Below are 15,068 nucleotides of genomic sequence, written 5' to 3'. Positions count from 1 at the left end.
CTTTTTATGTCTTTTTTCACTTAATATGCTTTTGAAGTTTATTCATATTTGCATATGGCAGTGCTTCCTTCATTTTTTTTCCTTTCCAGTCCTGGGGCTTGAACTCAGAGCCCGGGCACTGTCTCTGAGCTTCTTTTGTTCTACCACTTGAGTCAAAGCACTACTTCTGACTTTTTCTATTTATGTGGTACTAAGGAATCGAACCCAGGGCTTCATACACTCTAGGCAAGCACTCTACCACTGAACCACATTCCCAGCCCTCAGGCATTTTTTATAGCAGTATAATATTTTTAAATATATTTCTTTATTGTAAAGATACTGTACAGTGGGGTTACAGTATGAGGTAATGACTCCATTTCCTATTGAGCATTTCCTTTGTTTTTCCCCTATAGCTGTATAATATTTTCTTCATGTCCTCATGCATCAGTAGACATTTGTATTGTTTCCATTGACTATTGTGAATATTGCTGCATTGAATATACCTGTAAAAGTATTTTATTTAATTCGTTAATTAACTAATTCTATATTAAGGGTTTTTGGGGGGGCTGGTATTGGAGCTTGAACTCAGGGCCTGGACACTGTCTTTTTAGCCTTTTTACTCAAGGCTTACACTCTGCCACTTGAGCCACAGCTTTACTTCTGGCTTTCTTTGGTAGTTAATTGGAGATAAGAGTCTCACAAACTTTCCTGCCTGGTCTGGCTTTGAACCATAATCTTCAGATCTCAGCCTCTTGGGTGCTAGGAATACAGGAGTGAGCCGCTGCAGCCAGCTGTGTGTGTGCCTGGTTTTTAACCCAGGGCCTTGTACATGCTAAGCATATTTTCTACCATGCAGCTATATCTAAGTTTAACTCTTTAAGAACCTCCATATTGTTTGTATGGCTAAACTATTCCACCTGTGATGTATGGAGGCTCCAGTTTGTTCACGTTCCTAACAATACATTTTGTCATTTTCTTAATTTAAAATAAAAAATAAATTAAAAAATTAAAAATTATGAATTTTAAAATTAAACAGTTTTAAATAAAAAAATATATCCTAATTATTCCAATGTGTGTGAAATGGCATCTCCCTGTGGTTTTGGTATGCGTTTCTCTAATGACTAGTGATGTTGAGCATCTCATGTGTTTGTTGGCATCTGTGCCTCTTCTTTGAAGAACGCCTCTTCCAATCCTTTGCTCATTTTTTAAATTTAAATTTAAATTTTATTGTCAAGGTGATGTACATAGGGGTTACAGTTATATGAATAAGGCAGTGAGTGCATTTCTTATCGAACTTGTTACCCCCTTCCTCATTTTTCTCCCACTTTCCCTCCCTCCCCCCAGGTTGTACAGATCATTTCCAGCATATTGTCTTGTGAATATCATTGTTGCATGGGTTCCTTTGTCTCACTATTTTTTGTTCCCCTTTCCTTTCCTAATTCAGATTAACACATATACAATACCCAGGGAACCAAATTCAAATACAGTGACAACAGGGGATAAACCATAGGGGGAAAAACACAAAAGAAAAAAGAAATCACATAGAATATTAAAAACAGCAACAACAAAGAAAAACCTCTTGTGTCCATGTCTTGGAGTTCATTTCTAGCCTAGCATTATCTTATATCGTCATATGTACATAGCTATTGAGCTGTTTTGCTCATCTGCTAAGATTATCCTAGATGTATACTATTATTACAAATAATGGAAGCCATGGGACCTATGTTTCTTTGGGTCTGGCTTACTTCATTCAGTTAGTATGATTTTTTTCCAAGTCCTTCCATTTCCTTGCAAATGGGGCAGTGACATTCTTTCTGATGGAAGCATAGAATTCCATTGTGTATGTGTATGTTTGTGTGTGTGTGTGTGTGTGTGTGTGTGTGTGCACGCACGCGTATCACATTTTCTTGATCCATTCATCTACTGAGGGGCATCTGGATTAGTTCCATATCTTAGCTATGGTGAATAATGCTGTGATAAACATAATTGTGCTGGTTGCTTTGGTATGGCCTGTTTGCAGTCATTTGGGTAAATGCCCAGAAGTGGGATTGTTGGGTCATAGGGGAGCTCTCCTTTGCTCACTTTAAAAATTGTTTATTTTTTATTGTTGAATTATAAGAGTACTGTAGATATTTGACCCATATCAAGAATACAATTTGAACATATATTCTCTCATTTTTGTACTGTCTTTTCACTTTCTTGAGAGTGTCCTTGATGCACCAAACTTTTGAATTTTGATGAAGTCCAATGTATCTACTTTTTCATTTGCTGTCCATACTTCCATGTTAAATTTATGAATCAATTTATGAATCAGCTAAATCTGGAGCCATACAGATTTACCTCTCTTTAGTTTAAGCATATCCTTCTCCCTTCTGGCCTTTATTCACTTTGTTTGTTTGGCAGTCGTGAAATTCAAAATCACAGCCTCACAATTGCTGGGCTGGAACTTTACTATTGAGCCATGCCTTCAGTCTTGTTTTTCACGGATTATTTTTTATGATAGGGTCTCATTTCCTGCCTAGGTAGGCATCAGACTATAATTGACCACTTTATGGGATTATTCTCATGAGCTCCCTCATATTTGATCTCCCTGACACTTTCCAGTTCACCATCTTCCTTTCTTCCCATTCTTTGCAAAAGGTAGGACTTTGGTTTCCTTGTGCTACAGTGTGTGTCTTGTAATTCCATGTATACAAGGAAGCAAGCCATACAAGGGGAGAAAGGGAAGGAGGGAGGGAGAGACAGAGACACAGAGAGAAAGAGACAGGAAGAGAGAGAGAAGAGAGATAGAAATAGAGAGCCAAGAAGGAATCATGTTGAGCGAGGTAAGCCAAGAGCAAAGAGACAAACAGTACATGGTCTCCCTGATAAGTGGATGTTAAATCCAAAATGTTAGGTGATACGACAAAATTAACAGGACTTAAGAAACAAAGAACTTCCACTCATCTGGTCGAACCACTACTAAATATCCCCATGCTGCTGATCACATGTATGGTGTATATGTGTACACCGTTATATGCTATAGACTGTGATAGACAATTTGCTCCAGGAAAGTTAGAATGAACTTGTAGCTTTAAATGAGCATCATTATTCCACAATACTGTGAAATTTGGGAAATTATGTAATCACTTAATCGCAATTAAAAAAAAAAAAAAAAGAACCTCGGGGAAGGTAGGGAAGGAAGGGATAGTAGGGGGAAAACAATGGAGGGGATAACAATGCCCAATAGGAAGTGTACTCATTACCTTACTCTTGTAACTGTAACCCTCTGTATAGTATCTTTACAATAAAAAAATAAAAAAAAAAGAAATAGAGAGCCAGAGAGGAGGGAAGGGAAGGGAAGGGAAGGAGAAAGAAGGGGAGGGGAGGAGAAGGAAAGGGAGGAGAGGAGAGGAGAGGAGGAAGACAGGCATTGGAGCTCCTCCTGTATCCTAGATACTACAGACTGAGAAGAATATTCTGCACAATTTTAGGTGTCTGCTCAGCAGCTGTTAACCAATGCTGCCACAGCTGGCTTGCTGGGGTGAGGGCTAGGAGGTAATGTGAAGGAGACTTGAAATAGTGTTTTCTCTACTCTTTCTGGCCCTTAGGAACTCCCTCTCTTGCTTCTGAGCAGAGAAGACTTGATTTGACTTGACTTGACTTGACTTGACTTGACTTGACTTTTCTTTTGTTTGAACCCAGTGCCTGCATTTGAGTCCATGTTGGGCAATACTGGATGAAAAAGACAAAATAAACCAAAACAGCAAACCCATTGTTGGTTTGGTACCCTTTGCTATTTTGAGTCCTGGGCTTATTTTTTTATTCAACTGCCAGCCTTCAGAGACCCTCAGCGAGATGTTGCAACTGTCTTACTGGGTTGTGGCTGGTTGTGCTCAGTGGGTTCCCCATCTTGCTTAGAACTGGAACCTCTTTCCTCCTGAAAAGATGTGCATTAATGTGTTTTTGTGCTAGTAACTACTGAGCAGCAATCATTTTCTTTTTTTTTTTAATAGTGAAAATACCGTACAGAGGGGTTAGAATTACATGGGAAAGGTAATGAGTACATTTCTTATCAAGCATTGCTTCCGCCTCCCCCGCCCTGCCAAAGTTGTAAAGTTCATTTTTCGACATAATGTCTTGTTCATCTCATTGTTGCAATGGGTCCACCTGTATCCCTATTTAAACAATTGGTTTTTTTCCCCTCCCCTCCACAAAGTATACCAACATCAAATACAGTGAAAACAGAGGTTATATCGTGGGGGAGGGACATACAAAGCAACAAAGAAATCATCTTATTAATGTGTTAGAAACAATAGCAAGCAAGAAAGAAACATTTGAATCCTTATCTTGGGGTTCATTTTGCCTAACATCAACTTATCTGTCAGTTTCTGCAGCAACCATTTTCTTGTTTCTCATTTTGGCATTTGCTATCTAATACCAGGAGCCAGTATAGAAGGATTATGCAAGACAAGAAGTGAAAGAGGTAGTATCCAGAAGGTTTATCACTTAGAAAATTGTGTTTATCAATAGACACATGAAGAAATGCTCAACTTCTGTAGCCGTAAAAGAAATGCAAATCAAAACAACATTGAGATACCACCTCACCCCAGTTAGAATGGCTATAATCAAGAACTCTAATAACAACAGATGCTGGAAGGGATGTGGACAGAAGGGAACCCTACTGCATTGTTGGTGGGAGAGTAAACTTGCTTAACCACTTTGGGAAGTAGTATGGAGGTTCCTCAGAAGACTCCACATAGAGCTCCCCCATGACCCAGCAATCCCACTTTTGGGCATTTACCGGAATGATCACAAACAAGACCATACTAAAGCTACCAGCACAATTATGTTTATTGCAGCATTATTTACCATAGCTAAGATATGGAACTAACCCAGATGCCCCTCAGTAGATGAATGGATCAAGAAAATGTGGTACACAATGGAATTCTATACCTCCATCAGAAAGAATGACATTGCCCCATTTGTTAGGAAATGGAAAGTCTTGGAAAAAAATTATATTAAGTGAAGTAAGCCAGGCCCAAAGAAACATAGGTCCCATGGTTTCCCTTATTTGCAATAACTAGTATATATCTGAGACAAGCAGAAAAGGTAAGATAAGATGATGTTAAGCGAAATGAACCCCAAGATAAGGACACAAGTGTTTTTTTCTTTCTTGCTATTGTTTCTAACGTATTTAAAGGTACCACGTGATTTTTTTTTTTTGTTGCTTTGTATGTCCCTTCCCCATGGTATAACCCCTGTTTTCACTGTATTTGATGATGGTATAATTTGAGGAGTAGAAGGGAAAAAACATTGTTTAAATAGGGGTACAGGTTGACCCATTGCAACGATGAGACATATAAGACACTATGTTGAAAAACGAACTTTACAATTTAGGCGGGCGGGGGCAAGGGGGAATGTAGTTGTGGAGATGGGAGGGAAGGGATGGTAGGGGAAAAACAAAGGAGGAGGCAACAATACTTGATAAGAAATGTACTCATTACCTTGTTCATGTGATTGTAACCCCTCTGTACAGTATTTTCACAATAAAAGCATTTAAAAAGGAAAGAAAAATGTATTTAATATTGCTATATCTACTCTAGCCTGTTGGTCCTGCTGCCTGTGAATGTCCCTTTCCCAATGCATGTTCTTTTCTGGGGACTCTTTTTTTTTTTTGTCGGTCATGGGGCTTGAACTCTGGGCCTGAGCGCTGTCCCTCAGCTCTTCAGCTCAAGGCGAACGCTCTACCACTTGAGCTACAGCGCCACTTCCAGTTTTCTGGTGGTTTATTGGAGATAGGAGTCTCACAGTCTTTCCTGCCCGAGCTGGCTTTGAACCACGATCCTCAGATCTCAGCCTCCTGAGTAGCTAGGATTACAGGCATGAGCCACCAGCGCCTGGCTTCTGGGGACTCTTACCACTGGCTAGCCATGAGAGATATAGAACTGTCAGGAATATAGGTGCCATTTCTCAACATCTATGTTCAGGAGAAAGGTGTTGGGGTTCTAGAAAGAGTAGAAATGGACATTTCTTTTCTTTTCCTTTCTCTTAAAAATGTGAACTCATTTTACTCTATAATTTTTATATATAAACATTTCTCTATACAGTATAGCAAAATACACACTTTGGTTCAGGACAGACAGGAAGGTGGTACATGAGGACAGACAGGAAGGTGGTACATGACTTGGGGGAGAGGGGTGAGGAGGCAGGCCACATATTATAATGAATGGAGAGATGGGATATAGTAAACTTGTACTTTTTCCTCAATTTTGCTGTGAATCTAAAATTACTAAAAATTATTACAGAAATATTCTCTTCTCCAAATTTCAAATAACTTTGATATTTCAGATGTGTGGCTTTGGACTTCTCTTGGGCACACTGCCACTCCCCTTTGAATGATACTTGGAATAGAAAAGCAACAGTTTTTAGCTGGAGAATTAATCAAACAAGTGAGTCACTAATGATGGAACTTCATCTGTCAGTGAAGCCTTGCGCAGAGCCCCAGTCCCCCAGCACATGGCTGCCTGCAGCAGTAATTCTCATAGACTGCTTTGTGGAGTCCTAGAGTGTCTAATATGGCAGGCAAGATGCTGGGGGTACTTCCAGTGGTTTTAAGGCCTGCACCATAAGCAACCATGTATTTCTTGTCTGCTGTTTTCTCTGCCCACCATGATTCTTTTCCATATTTCTTCTGGCCTTACCTCATGAGTGCCCAAGACCAGGCTGTGTGTGTGTGTGAGAGAGAGAGAGAGAGAGAAAGAGAGAGAGAGAGAGAGAGAGAGAGGGAAGGAGGGAGGGAGGGAGGGAGGGAGGGAGGCGGGGAGGGAGAAACAGAAAGTTCTATGTGTTGGGGTGGAGGGAGGGGCACAGGGGCCAGGGCACAGAACTCATGCTGAAACCAGATGATCTCTTGGAGAAAGTTCAGGAAATTCCCTGGCTTTCTTCTTGGCATGACTTTACACACACTTCCTATGCCACACCCATGGAAAGACAGCATCTGATATGGAAAGTTCAGAACCATTACTCTTAGGCCCTCAGACTTCATTCATTGTTTACTTTTAAAGCTTGACAGAGAAACTCCAGACGATGCCCACACATGTTATAATCTAACATACACTGGAACTTGCGGAATCTCTCCTACAGAGTTATTTAACTCTTGGTTAGCATTTTATCTTTAACATCTTACCTAGTTTTGAATTCCTTTCAAACTGTGATTTCCCCATAAATGTGTCACCTTTTTAACAACTTTGATACATTTCACTTACAATTAATTGTGGGAAAAGAAATTGCTGATAAATGAAACAATCAGAACTGAGAGCAGACTTCCTTTATAAATTGATCTGAATGTACTAAAAGCCAACAGTGGAGAGGAAAACAGTTTGCAGCTGCAGATTTGGTGAGAACATTATGTATAGGCCATTGGGCCCTCTGACTCTGGGTTCCAAACTAAATAATGATGGTTTCTAAAATAGCCTTCAATCTCCTGCATATGCTTTCAGCACACAATAAGACAGACTAGAAAAAAAATAGTGAAGAATCAAAGTGTAGTTTTCTGGACAGGTAGAAATGATTACTCCTAGCTGAGCAGGTAAAACACATTGCCATGTGAAAAATGTGTTCTTCGCTGATTCTCAAGTTGTTTTTTTCTTATTTTTAATATAAAGTGTCAGCAAATAGAAGCAAGAGAAAACTCACTTGAAAATATCAGAAGATAAAAGAAGCACAGCAAATTGTATTGTAGCCAGTGAACAAGCAAGCACTGGCTAAGAAGCTTGCTGACGGCTCCTTTGGTTTCTCTTTGATTTAAAGCCTAGTCCTGTAATCTAATTAACATCGAACTGAGTTGCAAGTACAGTGGCCTGTTTGGTTCAATAATAATACATTTATATGAAAGGTTAATGAAATGAATTTTCCTTCCATCTAATTCATTAAAAATTGTTCTACAATCAAGGGTTGCTAATGGAATAGAGATTAAATATTCATGTTCATAAATTTTCTGTGTCATTTCTGATTTTCCTTCATTTCTGCCTGTATAGTTGAATTTTACAAGTACAAGAGTTACCCACAAAAAGCTGGTTTAGAGGTTAATTGCACACTATTAATTCTTTATCAAAGAGGTGGTATGGACTAGTGGAAAGAGTGTGGTGGAAAGGTTGTCTGGGTTTGTGGATGTGTGATTTGGAGCCAATGTTGTAACCACCTCTTTTCAGGGAATTATGAAGGTCAGTGATGGACTATGGAAAGCACCTAGCACACTTTCTGATACAGAGTAGTTCAATAAATGGATGACTTAGAAAGGTTTGGGGAAATAAAATATCTGCATATCTGTGCAAAAGATGTATGATAATTTATATAATAGCAAGACTAATATGACAATACAGGGATTTTTTTATTTTTTATTTTTGGCAGTAATGGAGTTTGAAGTCAAAGCCTTGTGCTTGCTATAATCTTTGCCATATCTTTCACCCTTTTTGCTTTTTACTATTTTTGAGTAGGGTCTTGTGGTCTGATAAGGCAAACCTGGGCCTCAGTCTTCTTATTTATGCTTCCTTTGTAGCTAAGATGATAGACAGGTGCCTGTCACTGTGCCCAGCTTTCATTTTTTGGTTGAGGTAGGGGTCTCATGAACCTTTTGCTGTCCTCAAGCTGCAGTCCTCCTGATCTCCATCTCCTGAATAGCTGGGATTACACAAGTGAGTCACTGTGTCTGGCTGGCAATGCCAGGCTCTTTGTTGTTGTTGTTGTTCTTCTTTTTCTTCTTCTTCCTCCTCCTCCTCCTCCTCCTCCTCCTCTTCTTCCTTTAGTCAGTCTCTGGGCTTGAACTATGGGCCTGGGTACTGTCCCTATGCTCTTCAGCTCAGGACAAGTGGTCTACCACTTGAGCCACAGCGCCACTTCTGGTTTTCTGGTGGTTAATTGGAGATAAGAGTCTCACAGACTTTCCTGCCAGGACTGACTTTGAACTGTGATCCTTAGATTTCAGCCTCTTGATTAGTTAGGATTACAGGCGTGAGCTACTGTGCCTGGCGTGGGGCCCTTTTTAATATTAAGACAAATGTCAGGCTTAGACCTCAGATAATTTTGTAATAATTCTAATAAGTAGCGATTAGGATTAAGTCTCTGAAAGGAAGATGTGTTCCATAGTCCTACAGATAGATTCCTACTGATAGATTCTTGTTTTGCATTTTCTGCTACTTTTTTCTTCATTTCTACCAGGCCTATTTGATACAGGAGTGTGACAACTTAGTCAGCATATAGATTCTGGCTGTCTTTTTATGTGTAAAGAAGTTTATATTTACATGTGTATATGTACAATTTGCTCATGATTGGTGTTTGTTTTAGGTAATACAGGTTGCCTTTTACTTGTCCATGTAATACCTTCCTAACAAAGGCCAGGAAAGTCAGCTATGTAAGATAACAAATATGCAAATATGATAGATGCTTTCAGTAAGCAAGGATTTTAATTCTCCGAAAAATAAAAAAATCTCAAATTATGCATATGCATTTCTTTGTACAATGACCTTTTTTGTTCTCTAATTTTATTGTCTTCCAACACAGTTGAACATAGTTGTACACACACACTGATGTTACAGTGGTTTGGGCCTTCTGTATTCATTTTCATTTTGGCTTGGTTGTGGTAATTTATAAATCATTTCCATCTTCACCATGTCTATTCATTTTTTTAAGCAACAAAGGGACATTTGGTAAACACTCAAGGGATTTACAAGCATTGATGGAGAAAGACAATGATGATATAGAAAGCATACAATGGCCCCCTATTGGTCCACATTATAGCTGGAGGTAATTATTCTTCAGAAGATGTAAAACAAGTTCAAGCATAAATTGTAAAAGATAGCTTGGAAATATTGAAGTTTGACATTCGATTAGATCAAAATCAAAAGGCACATTATTAGCAAATGCTTTAACTAGGAAATAGACTATACAGTGCCCATAGGAATATAGGATGTCAATCCTATGAATCATTACATCTTATCTGTACTTGTTAAATAGTTCCTGTTAGAAATGCAAATGCCCCTCTGAGCACAGTTGTTTATTTTCTCACTCATTTGGACCCAGGTGAGTAGGTGTTGGGCTATTGTTGGTTCTATGACATCTGAAATTGTGGCTAGAAATAGGTACTAGAAGCAGGGACTTTGTTTCCAGGGGCACTTGCAGGGTGAATAGTTTACTGTTTTAGCTGTTTACTCTCAGTGTTTTTGCCCTCTGGATGGCCATGTAATAAAAAGCAAATGCTACTAATATTAACAATTTTAACAACAAGTTGTAAATGTTTTAGCCATTAGTTACATTTTGTTACTGCTGAAGTATAACTAGAGTTGTCTCGGTTAGCATTTACTGCAGCCAGCAGCAAAACCATTTCTAACTTTTATATCCTTCCCCTATAGACTGGCACCAGTCCTGCCTTTGTTTCTTGGTATTACCTCTGTGGCTGGCACTATAAGTTTTTTAAGGAATGGTAATTGAAACAAAGAGGAAAGGAATGAAAACTCATTCTTGTAATTGGCTTGTCTTTATTTCATTTGTGAGGCCACTTGGTTTCTTGTTTTGCTTTTGTAAACCACAGAAAGTAAATGAATGACCATAGAACACTTGAAAACTCAGGCACCCTACCTTCAGTCTGCGCATTAACTAGCTCCCTGTGTCTCTCTTCTTCCTGTTCTCAGGGCAGAGTGCTCTCACTGGTTGATCCACAGTGCCTTTCCTTCCCTCTCTGGCACAAGCAGTGCCCAGCACATGGCAAGGGTGTGGTGAGCTGTGTATACAGTCAGAGGCTGATCCAAGCTACATCATGTGTTGGCTTCTATAGCCCGTGACCCAGTGCTCAGCCCCCTCCCATATGATCCAAGTTTGCCCCTCTCTCACAGCAAGCTACTGTCCACGAAAAACCTGTGACGGTAAAAGAAACAATGAGCCAGCAGAATCCACGGGGAGGGCAGACAGGAAACAGGACGTGGCATCGATTTTCTCCAAGCCATGGTAAACAGCCGTGAGTCTCAGCACATCTTACCTCTGCTTTGGAGGAAGCTGGCAGAGGCATCTCCCCAGATTCCATCATGGCAATTACTTTTAGTCAGGTGGTTTAGATTTTGTCTGGGAGCCTAGAGCAAGGAGAGGTCTCAGTTATTCTCCAGTTGCCAGGATCCTTTTTTAGGAGGGTAGGGAGTAGGTAAGTACTGATATGACCCAAGTAATATTCTTTGCATATGAAAGTATTTATTGGAATCCCCTTGTACTTTGTGATATAATTGTGTGCTCTTGGTAATACTCCTGTCTTATTACCTGAGAATGAAGATAGCTTATTATGAGTATGCAGGCTAGCAGATCCTGTACTAAGTCATAAGAACCCATAAGCCAGATTTTATTATCAGCAGTGTAAATTCCACAATGGTACCTCTTTCACAAAAGTAAAGGAAACTAACTCACTTTTATTAGATACTTTTTGTACAAGCAAAGAATAAGTTTGGGGAAGAGTTGGGAGAGCCCACTCTGAGTCTGGAGCCCCTGGGGGTTTGTCAGAACTTCACTCTGACAGCACTGAGCTGTTAACTGGTAATAATCTTTTAAAGTTGGATAGGGGATCCTGGAAAGGGTAGGAAGACCTTTGAGTCTTCTCTCCTCTACCTCCTTTTGTTTTTATTATTTCCTGAAGAGAGGAAGTGAAGAATGAGAGGCCTTACCCCTTCTCGCCAGATTTCTGAGAAAGCAAAGCAGGTCCACTCTGTGGAACGTGGCATGAACATTGAACATGGCACTGTGCTTACGTACTTCTCAGTGCTTGTACTTGGCACACAGGGGAATCAACTGCTATCTCAGTGAACTCAGGACTGATAAAGTGTCGTTACAAATATGTGAGAGACTATCAAAATTGAGACTGTAGGATTTTTTTGTTTCTTATAAAATACGCCTGAAATCAGTAACTATAGACATCGTTTGTCTCTCTATAAATAATAATTACCATTTATAGATATTTGGCATATTTATATACATATATAAGTAGCATGACATAAATATATATCATATATGTATATGCATGTATGTCTGTGTGTATATATATATATATATATATATATATATATATATATATATATATATGTATGTATGTTAACACTAAGATAGCAATTCCAGACTTAGGTAAGCCATAGTTCTTTTCAACTGGAATGTACACTATACTGCTTCTTGGATTGCAGGAACCACCTAAAGTGTGAAATGAAAAGGGTAATGAAAAATGTCTGTAAACACATTAAAGATTAAAACAGTGGCTGAGGCCAGTGAAAGGAAGTGATCTTATGAATTAGTAATGAAAGTGCATTTGCAGGTTATTGTCTGTCTGGGGTCTGAGTTTTAACAGCTGCTGGCAGTTTAAGCTAACAGAAGCCAGAAGAGCTCATAACAATTTGAGTATTCGTTCTGTGTATGGATTGTTTCTCAATAGAAATCCTGAGTTGTGTGGCCTGTCTGAAGTCCTCAAAGTGTTATTTTAAAAAGTAAAATAAGATGTTATAATCCTGAAAGGTGTCTGCTTTTTCTCATTGGCTATATGTGTAATAGTGGTATAAAATTATACTTTAAACTTAGTAGTTTTAAGAAACTTCACTTATATCTTATGTACGCAATTTATGTGTATGTTAGACTGAAAAAGTTGAGTTTGTGTTGTAAACAGTACTGTGAGCAACAGTATTTAGGTTAAATAAGAAGCCAGTAATTTCATTTTTTTTATTTGCCAGTACCAGGGCTTGAACTCAGGGCTTCACGGTTGTTTGGCTTGCTTGCTTGGCTGGTACTCTACCTCTTGAGCCACACCTCCTTTCTGACTTTTTAGTAGTTGTTTTGGAGATGGAGTCTTATGGACTTTTCTGCCTGGGTTAGCCTTGAACCATGATCTGTTGAACCTTGTTTCCTAAGGTTAGCCCAGGCAGAAAAGAATGGAAGTTTTAAATATAAGCTACTTGAAAGAAATATGCTTACCTTTGTCTAACCATTTTGTTGTTCCTCTTTTCTTCCCTAATTCAAATGAACATATATACAATACCAGGGTACCAAAATCAAATACAGTGACAACAGGGGACATACCATAGAGGGAAGAACATACAAAAAAAACAAAAAATTGTATAGTCCATTAAAAATAACAACAAAGAAAAACCTCTTATGTCCATGTCTTGGATTTCATTTTGCTTAGCAAGAGGGGAACCAATGCAACAGTGGCATACACAAGACAATATGTTGGAAATGATCTGTACAACTTGGGGGGAAGGAATGGGGAGAAGGGAAAGTAGGAGAAAAATGAAGGAAGGGGTAACAAGTTTGACAAGAAATGTACTTCTTTTTTTTTTAATTTTATTTGTGAACATACTGTACAGAGGGGTTACAATTACATGGGCAAGATAATGCATACATTTCTTACCAAGCATTGCAGCCTCCTCCTTTGTTTACCCTTCACCTCCCTTCCCAACCTCCCCCCCCACCCAATCCTTCCCCAGAAATGTACTTCTTACTTTACTTCTGTAACTGTAACCTTGACAATAAAAATAAAAAAAGAAAATATGCTTACATCCTATGATACCAGAAGAAACCAGTTGCTTTTATTCATTCTGGTTTTGAGCCAAACTCTCCTCTGTTAAGAGTTCTGCTGGTAGCCGGGCGCTGGTGGCTCGCGCCTGTAATCCTAGCTACTCAGGAGGCTGAGATCTGAGGATCGCGGTTCAAAGCCAGCCCGGGCAGGAGAGACCGTGAGACTCCTATCTCCAATAAACCACCAGAAAACCGGAAGTGGCGCTGTAGCTCAAGTGGTAGAGCGCTCGCCTTGAGCTGAAGAGCTGAAGGACAGCGCCCAGGCCCAGAGTTCAAGCCCCACGGCCGACCAAAAAAAAAAAAAAAAAAGAGTTCTGCTGGTCTTTTGTTGTGAAGAATCCCACCTGTCTTCCTGAGTGAAGGGTGTTAACACAAGCCTTTTCTTCCCTTTGTTTCCAGGCATACTTCCGACAGGGTGTTGCCCTCCAGTACCTAGGACGTCATGCCGATGCCCTGGCGGCCTTTGCATCCGGACTGGCTCAAGACCCCAAGAGTCTCCAGCTTCTTGTGGGGATGGTAGAAGCCGCCATGAAGTCTCCTATGAGAGGTAAGGAGGATGAAATTACTGGATCAAATATTAATTTAAAGTATTTCTAAGATATTATAGTCGAGTATCAGGGACTCGAAGGTTACTACTATGCAGACATCTGATATTTCTGACAAAGAAAGATCAAAATTGCTGCCAGTGACTGTTGTTAAAGAGACAAAGTAGTATGGTGGAAAGACCACTTGCCTGGACACTAGTGGACGTGGGTTACATTCAGATTTTTTTTTTAAATTAACGCCATGGCCATGGGTAAAGAAATTGACTTGTCTAGATTTTAGATTATTTAGATAATTCCACCTATCCCTTTATTTTTTTGTAGTTTCAAGATTCTATTGAACTGTATAAGTAAATTGATTTTCTTGGATGGACCAATTTGCTGTCTAGACATAAATACGAAAATTAAAAGGACAGAAAATTAAGACAGATACTAGTTTAAATAATTTCTCTGTTATTCTATTTTATTCCAAATGATATTCTGGAAAAAGAAGAGATTGGATTGAAAATGGTACCAAGGAAGTTGGAGGAGTTTTGAGGCTTAGAATAGATTGGTTTTCTTTTGATGACCATTACTTTTTTTTTTTTCCCCTTTTCTCTGTACTGGGGCTAAAATGCAGGGTTTTATGTATATTAGGCAAGTGTTCTACTGCTATATACTTAACCCAGAACATTTATTTATTTATTTTTTTATTTATAGACAGGATCTCCTTTGGTAGCCCAGGTTGGTCTTGAACTTGGGATTCTTTAGCCTCAGCCTCCTGAGTGCTGAGGTGAGAAGTATATACTATCATGCCCAGCAGGAATATTGCTTTTTGAGGAATGAGCTCTTGAGAAGATTTGAGGAAAAGTGTGTACAAATTGTTACCATTGGATTGATAGTCAGAAGGCAAGTTCAGAGATATAGAAGATGCTAATAATGCCTCACAATACTTAGGTCAGGTCAAGTGAATCTTTAATGGTATCCTTTTGAAAT

The 15,068-nt window shown here is 39.2% G+C and overlaps 1 protein-coding gene across 1 annotated transcript in view; it reads left to right on the top strand.

The window, feature by feature from the left end:
• Ttc28 (tetratricopeptide repeat domain 28) overlaps positions 1–15,068 on the top strand; it is a 348,362-nt gene that overhangs the window by 108,929 nt on the left and 224,365 nt on the right. Inside the window, exon 2 of the mRNA XM_042667697.1 lies at positions 13,951–14,098. Within this exon, the coding sequence (XP_042523631.1) occupies positions 13,951–14,098 (148 nt within the window). The remainder of the gene's footprint in view (positions 1–13,950; positions 14,099–15,068) is intronic.

This window comes from Dipodomys spectabilis, unplaced genomic scaffold (genome assembly GCF_019054845.1).
Source record: "Dipodomys spectabilis isolate Male_0828 unplaced genomic scaffold, ASM1905484v1 ptg000416l, whole genome shotgun sequence".
In the NCBI taxonomy this organism is placed as follows: domain Eukaryota; kingdom Metazoa; phylum Chordata; class Mammalia; order Rodentia; family Heteromyidae; genus Dipodomys; species Dipodomys spectabilis.
Note: the sequence above shows the minus strand (reverse complement) of the source record. Positions and strands in the feature narration are given on the sequence as shown.